The sequence below is a fragment of the Cervus elaphus genome, chromosome 14 (assembly GCF_910594005.1).
Source record: "Cervus elaphus chromosome 14, mCerEla1.1, whole genome shotgun sequence".
In the NCBI taxonomy this organism is placed as follows: domain Eukaryota; kingdom Metazoa; phylum Chordata; class Mammalia; order Artiodactyla; family Cervidae; genus Cervus; species Cervus elaphus.
This window is the reverse complement of record NC_057828.1, coordinates 29,511,823-29,519,499: the sequence shown is the minus strand read 5'-3', so window position 1 is coordinate 29,519,499 and position 7,677 is coordinate 29,511,823. Positions and strand designations below refer to the sequence as shown.

Below are 7,677 nucleotides of genomic sequence, written 5' to 3'. Positions count from 1 at the left end.
CGGCCCCCGGCGCACGTGCCGGGTGACAGGCCCCCCTATAGGTTCCATACCTGCCACCGGAAGTGAGTGAGGAGGGCAGTATAGGCATTTCCTGTGACGCGAGCGCCTGGACTCCATTAGGCAGCAGCTGGGGGAAGAATCAACACACCAGGGAGCAGAGCGGAGCGGACCCGAGGACAGAGGCGGCAGCTGCCTCCGCTGCCGCCCGCCGCCGCCGCCGCCGCCACCACCGCCGGGGCTTAGCCCAGCGGCGGGCCCCGAGCCCCCCGCAGCCGCCCCGCGGCGCCCCCCCCGGCCCGACCCCCGGGCCGCGCACCCCGAGCTGCCTCCGGGAGGGGGGGGGGGGAAAGGGCCCGGATCCTCCTTCTCCCCCTCCTCCTCTCCCTCCTCCTCCCCCTCCTCTCACCCCTTACCCTGACCCCCCTCCCCGCCTCCCCGGCCCCCCCTCACCCCGACCCTGTCCCCGGCCCCCGCCTCCCCTCCCCCGCCTCGCCCCACCGGCTTCCCACCACGGCCTCTCTCGGCGAGGAAACTCTGGCCTCCGCTTCCTCCTCCTCCGACTCGGACACCGGCGGAGCCTCCCCGCCCCCGCGGAAGAAACCCCGAGCCTCGGCGGCGGAGGGAGCAGGAGAGCCCGGGGCTTCGGCAGGCAGAGCAGGCCTCTCCCCTCCGTCCTCGTCGTCCTCGTCCTCGTCCTCGTCGTCGTCCTCCTCCTCCTCCTCCTCCGTGGTGGTAGTGGTGGGACTCCCCCCGGCTGCTGCCCCTTCCGCCGCCGCCGCCGCTGCCGTCCCCCACCGAAGTAGCGGCCACAGCCTGGTCAGCGGCAGCATCATGCAGGCCAACGGGGCAGGAGGAGGAGGAGGAGGCGGCGGCGGCGGCGGAGGAGGAGGAGGAGGGGGCGGCGGGGGCCAGGGACAGACCCAGGAACTCGCCTGCCTGTCGGCCCAGAACGGGGAGTCGTCCCCCTCGTCCTCGTCGTCCGCGGGGGACCTGGCCCACGCCAATGGGCTCCTGCCTTCCGCCCCCTCCGCCGCCAGCAACAATAGCAACAGCCTGAATGTCAATAACGGGGTCCCCGGCGGGGCCGCCGCCGCTGCCGCCGCCACCGTCGCCGCTGCCTCCGCCACCACCGCCGCCTCTTCTTCCTTGGCCACCCCCGAACTGGGCAGCAGCCTCAAGAAGAAGAAGCGGCTCTCCCAGTCAGATGAGGATGTCATTAGGCTAATAGGACAGCACTTGAATGGCTTAGGGCTCAAGTAAGTATCCCTTACAGGCAAGCTGGTGTGGACAGACCGAGGGGACCGAAGCTGGCGGGGAGGCGAGGGGAGCGGGGCGCGCTGGAAGGAGCTCAGTCAAAGAGTGAGAATTACTGCTGGGCCCAGGACACGGCAGGACGCGGCCCAGACAGGCTGACCAGGGAGGAGGAGCTGACCTGAAGGGAAATAAGGGAAAATCAATCAGTCGGACAAATTGTGAGAGGAGACAGGCGGTTGGGAGGGTTGGGGGAGAGGGGCCTAGGAGCCCAAAGATTCACCCCTCTCCACACACCTTCAGAGCTTAATTGTCTGTCAATAAAGACAGATGCGGGAGTGTGTCTCTGTATGTGTTGGGGGAGGGGTGGATTAGAGCTGGTGGAAATAATGAACCTTGGAGGATTTGTTTTTCAAGTGTATCTCAGAGGCATCTTTGTGGGACACCTCCCCACCCCCAACCATGACAGACGACCCAGGCAAACTACCAATCAGGAAAGACAATCAGTTACAAGTGTTTATGGGAACTGAGGGGCTGGGATCATTCGGAAGGAGGCTGCTAAATAAATCTGATGGGAATAATGAAGTAAGATACCATGTTGATGTCATGTAAAGGCCCTTGTGTGTGTGCAAGAGGCTTACCACTAACTTGTCTGAAATCCCAATGTAATACCAAGAAAGCGGTTGCCTCTGAAAAAGGGACATCGAATCTGGTGAATCATTTATTTTCAGATACAATTTAGATGGCCTTGTGTACCTAAAGTAGGGTGAAGGTAGACGACCTTGGCCCCAACCCCCCACCCCACCCCCGTTTTGTATACACACAAAGAAAAACCAAGCGCGGGGGTGGACGGTAGGATTGGTGGGAGTACCGTGGAGCCTGATGGAGGAACCGGACAGAATAAGACTAGGAAACAACATGCAACAGTCAGTTTCCAGCTTCAAAGCATAGATTAAATAAAATAAGTTCTTAGACCTAGCCTTCACTTAGTATTTTTGGATTTATAGATTTGTTCTGGGGAGAAGGTGAAAGAGCATTTTTAAGAGTGACATAAGTATTTTGATTCTCAGGCAGATTATTGCACTGTTTTTGCTGAAAAATGGAGCTGAATAAGAAAGCATTGAAACATAAGTATGTAAGATGGATAAAGATTCTTAGAGATATCAAAATATCTGATGGAAGAAACCACATGTGGTGAATCGTTTAAGCTCTGAAAGAAATGTATCGAAGGAAGATTTCACTTTGTTCCCTAAGGAAAAGGATTAGTGTGAAAACAGATTTTTGTAAATGCTAACAGAACCTATTACTGAGACAAGAAGCAAGCTGACAGCAGCAGGAGGAAATAACTCGTGACTGTTTGGAACCTACACCATAGTAAATTTGCTATTTTTAGTATAGAGAGAAAGGGAATGATTTTTTGATGCTGGATTTATTTTAATTTTAGAGATTGACTTGTTAGAATTTCTTTGCAGACATAATACCTGGATGTAAGGCTCTTACCTAATAGAGGTCATTTCCATCACCTTGTATGGAACTAACAATTTTTTAAAAAATCTTTCAAACTGTAGTAATGTGGCTAGTATGTAAATCATGGTTTTTCATGTGTCTTAACCAGTTGGTTACAACACATTTTTAGAAATTTTATACTTCATTAAAGGCATAAAATGAAGGAAGAATTTTATTTTGATTCTGGTTTTAAGAAGGTTTTTGACTTTAGATGTAAACATAGATGGCAGTTTAAAATTCAAGTTTGTTTAGCCAAGCACATCAAAGCTGTTTATTTCTTTTTCCTTCATCATGAGGTTAGCTTAAGAACTTTTGAAACTGTTTTCATAGACAGTAGTTTATTTGGAAGAGTAAACCCTAAAGTTGGTCAGGTCTTTTTTACACTGTATCTCTCCTGCAGCCAGACTGTTGATCTCCTCATGCAAGAGTCAGGATGTCGTTTAGAACATCCTTCTGCTACCAAATTCCGAAATCATGTCATGGAAGGAGACTGGGATAAGGTAAAGTAGGGCATATAGAGCTGTGTAACTGCTGCTAAAATTATATATTTGATGTGCATTTTGTGACATTTCTGTTTTTCTCTTATACCAATTTTTGCAGGCAGAAAATGACCTGAATGAACTAAAGCCTTTAGTGCATTCTCCTCATGCTATTGTGGTAAGAGGCGCACTTGAAATCTCTCAAACGTTGTTGGGAATAATTGTGGTAAATACACTTTTGTTCTTAGTTTCACATTTATGCTTATGTTAGTAGGTTATTGATAAGTCTAGGCTTCTTCTTATAAAAGATAAGGCCGTAATTTTCATATCATTACCTTTGTAAACTAAGATGAATGTTGATGGTGTTTTAAAGTTTGAGCTTTATATTTTAAAAATCATATTTAATAAATATATCCTTTGAACCTCGTTTATAAATTAAGCTTCTACTAAGTTATACTGAAAGATCTTTACACACTCAATACTATTAATAGGTGTTTTGTATTTATAGGATCAAGAATAAATTATCCTTTTATTCTTTAAAATACTGAATGTGCTGGTAAAGAAAACATTTTTGGGTGTATGTATATCTATATAACCTTAAGTAGCTGACCACATTAAGTATCTTTTTAAAAAAAAAAAATCTTTGGGAATTATAATTAACTCGAACCAGCTCCATTGGTGTGCTCATCATTTTCCATTCCTGCATTCCAGTTGTGTGAACTGACAGTGTCAAAGTTTGTATGACATAAATCACTCTGGTGGAGGACTCATGCAAATTTGACCATTGGGCTCTGCTTATTGCCCTTATTTCCTGACAGGATCAATGTCGAAGTTTAACCTGTTAGCCTCTTTCATAAATCTTAAGGAATCTTTTATACTAATAGGCTTTAATTCTTCAGTAGATGTTGGTGAGGGAAAGGAGGCGATCAGTTTTTTTTCCTAAGTCCTTGTGATTGGAAACCATGAAGAATCAGCTGCTGGCTGCTGGCTTTTTAACTTCTAGCTGATTCATTTGTTGTCAAAAGCAGTTTCCTGTCTGGTGGGGGAGGGAAAGAAGGCGAATAGGAAGTGAAGTAGGGAAACCAGCTGTTTGTTGACTGTTACATTTTGATTTTTTTTTTAATTGGGTCAAACATTAATCTTTCTACCTTTGTCTATAAACCTAATAGACCCTCCTGTTCTGTTTTTGGGGATTTTTTTTTTTTAAAGAAAATCTTGATTATAAGAGTTTTCAAATTCTTAATATAATCTTTTATAAAAATATAATCCTAGAGAATGGACTTCAAGTGAAATAAGGGAGGAGCCATATGAACAAATATGGATTCATTTAAATTGATGATCTAGTGTTTTGTGGGGTTTTCCCCCCATAAACACTTAAAATACTAAAATGTTTAAGTTACTATTGAATCAGATGCCTGATAATAAATTAACTCATGGAATAATCAATTCTGTGGTAAATTTTTAAAATGGAAACACAGAAGTTACAAACATCTATATTCAGAAAGATTGCAAATTTTCTAGCAAGTAAATTTTCCCCAATCAGTATGTTTGGGGGTTGCTTTTTTTTTTAAAGTGATACCCAAGTAAATTTTGATTGGGCAATTTTTTAATACATTGTTAGCCCTGACAGAATGGAGGTGACCCTAATATAAAGACAATTAAAAAGCCAAAATAAGAGTTGGGGTTCCTTTCCCATTGGACATTAGCACTACTTGTATGGTGACAGTAGAGAACTTGCCCATGGACTATTTTAAAATGTGTGATTTCTTGGAGGATCGTTTTCCTTTTTTAAGCTTCAACCAAATTGTATATGTAACTTTGTAGTAAAAATTATTAATAGGCTCACTTCTTTTTTTCTTACTTATTTGTAGTAATTTGAGACTTCTGTATTGGATTTTGATTATAAATATCTCATTAGAAATCTTCATTAGAAGCAACATGTAAACTGATGAGAGGTAGTTGTAGATAATAAGGAGGAATCCTTTCTTTTTACAGCCTGTTCAGTCTATAGAACATTCTAGGATCTAATAAGAGATGAAGATAAAATCTCTGGCTGAGCCTCACACCATCAAACTGTTTAGGTATTTATAAAAGAAAGGGGTTCCAACTGTATCTCACTTTAAACATTAATGAATCAATTGCTTTTAAAGATTTAGGTCACATTTTTTCACCTAATTATGTTTAGATATACTCCTTTCCTCCACTCCATCTCTAAAAGATAATCTAATGTAAGCATAAATTTGTAATAATACCTTAGAAGACAACTATTTGGGTTTTTCTTAAAAACATAATTATTTTAATTGTATACCCAGACACATTTGATGACTTAGTCTAGACTAAAATTGTATTTTCTTTTTAAACCTGAATGTTTCTGTTGACCCAGTCCACTCTCCCTCTCAGCCCCCATATTTTTAAATTGTTCATAGTCAAATGATTCTACGAATAGCAGAATTTTTTTCTGGAGTTTCTGGAACCTGAGCCTATGAATCAACATATTTTAATTTGGGTTCAGATATGCTTAGCCATGTCTGGAGAATTTGGGTAGATATTTGAGATCAATAACATAGAAAATTTTATATGTCTAGAAATGTTTGATTCTTAATATAATAGAAACATGCTTAACAAAAGTGTTCAAATATTAACTTGATGTACAAAAATTTACTAGTGTATTTTAAAGTCAAATAGTGAGACATTTTAAAAGCCATGGTTTAAATTATAATTCATTTCCCCTTTCTCTGAGTCATGATTTAATTGATATAACTTGGTTATAACCTTATTTCAGAGTTAGTCAGAATCACTACTAAGTTAGCTAGGATCTGCCCTTGATAACCAGACTTTCTCTATATCATAAGTTCTGAGTTTCAGAACTTCACATTGAGTTCAGTTTAATTATATGGGAGAAAACAGTAAATCCAAACAATGGATAGGGTGGTGGGGGACAACCTAAATCCTAAAGATTTACCACATGCACTAGGTTATGCAGGTTCACCTCATATGCAGGATTTACCACATACACTATCTTTTGAGCTATCCTACCTAGTCACTTACCAATTTCAAGTTTTTATTAGATAATAAGAGAGAAGGAATTACTGCTAGGACCAAAGATGCTGAAAAATTATCAAAGGTTAAGAATAATCTCTTACAGAGGTCTAGTTAGGAGGTGGGGAAAGCTGTAAGAAGAGTTTATTTTCTCAACCTGTTTTCTTTTTTCCTTCATGTAAGAAGCATGTCATCTTTTAAAAAAACACATAGTAAAACCATATCCCGACCTCAGCAAGCTTTAATTTTGCTTGATTCTTTAAATTTTTTCAGTAAATAATTAACATCTTTTGTGAAAGATGTTCATTTTTTTGAAATTGTCTTTATACTTTTGCGCTTTAAATTTTGGAAGGTAAAATAATGGCTTTACTTTCTCAATCTTTATCATATGTGTCAAATACTGAAATTGATTCTTAGCAGAATAAACAGTTTCTCAAGCAGAACTCTAGCTGTTCTTGGCCAGTAACTTAGTTACCATGCACACTACCAGAAATTGGTATCTGTTTGAGGATATTCTGTGTCTTAATCTGGATAAAATGACTCACAGAGAAATGTTCTTGCACTGCTTTTATAGCATTCCCTGTACACGCAGAAGTGTGTGTTTATATTGGCTTCTCTCAAAGTTTCACTCGCCTTTCTCTTCTCTCCTGCCCTGCCTCTGCCCCTTAGAAAGAGAGGAGCATGTTGTAGTAGGATATTGATGGGAAAGCAAGGGGGAAATAGGAAATAGCTCTTGGGGCACTGTCCCTACACAGATTGGAATGGGCAAGGAGGCGTACATAGGACCTAAATGATATATATCCCACAAATTAAGACGTGCCCTGAATTAAAACAAAATTTTCCCCCAAATTCTCAATTACTAAGAAAATTTAGTGAAATTAAATACATATGCCACCAATGGCATTTAAATGAAAAAATTCTGCAAGTAAAAGATACTCGAGGTTGATTCAAAAACACTGTAAAATGAAACTCTTAACAGTTTGTTGATAAATGGAAATATATGAATGCTTCATTTTCATAAAGAGTTGATGTTCTTTTCAGAAGATAAAATGGTGAGAATACCCACAGTAACTTTAAAATCCTTTGATTTTTAGATTTTTTTATTTAGTCTTTTGGTTTTTGTCACGTGATGGACTTTAAATATTTTATTTGCCATCTAGAGATTAACATTAGGTTATATGTTTCAAGGCATCTTGGTAACCTGTTTCTGAAACATTCATTAGTCTTAACTTTATGTGTAAAATTTGGTAAATGTAGTTTTTCTAGAGTTACAGGAGCTTATCTCATAGTTTGAAATTTTTTCTGTTCTTTAATTGTCAGTTTAAGATTAGATTATTATCAAACATAAGCAATGTATATTGTAAAAGATGTATTTAAACGTATGCCTAAGTTATATGGGAAG

The 7,677-nt window shown here is 41.2% G+C and overlaps 2 protein-coding genes across 3 annotated transcripts in view; one reads left to right on the top strand and one right to left on the bottom strand.

Annotated features, from left to right (window-relative positions):
- The window catches only part of LOC122708083 (translation initiation factor IF-2-like), a 127,227-nt gene extending 126,394 nt beyond the window's left edge, over positions 1 to 833 (bottom strand). Inside the window, exons 1-2 of the mRNA XM_043924192.1 lie at positions 510 to 833; positions 51 to 396 (exon numbers count right to left, since the gene is read on the bottom strand). Coding sequence (XP_043780127.1) covers positions 51 to 396; positions 510 to 833 — 670 coding nt within the window. The remainder of the gene's footprint in view (positions 1 to 50; positions 397 to 509) is intronic.
- WDR26 (WD repeat domain 26) overlaps positions 379 to 7,677 on the top strand; it is a 36,729-nt gene continuing 29,430 nt past the window's right edge. Inside the window, exons 1-3 of one of the 2 annotated variants that reach the window (XM_043924643.1) lie at positions 379 to 1,256; positions 3,158 to 3,257; positions 3,358 to 3,414. In XM_043924643.1, the coding sequence (XP_043780578.1) occupies positions 832 to 1,256; positions 3,158 to 3,257; positions 3,358 to 3,414 (582 nt within the window). In that variant the 5' untranslated portion in view covers positions 379 to 831. Of the gene's footprint in view, positions 1,257 to 3,157; positions 3,258 to 3,357; positions 3,463 to 7,677 lie in introns of both variants that reach the window. The other variant, XM_043924642.1, reaches the window with a different exon arrangement.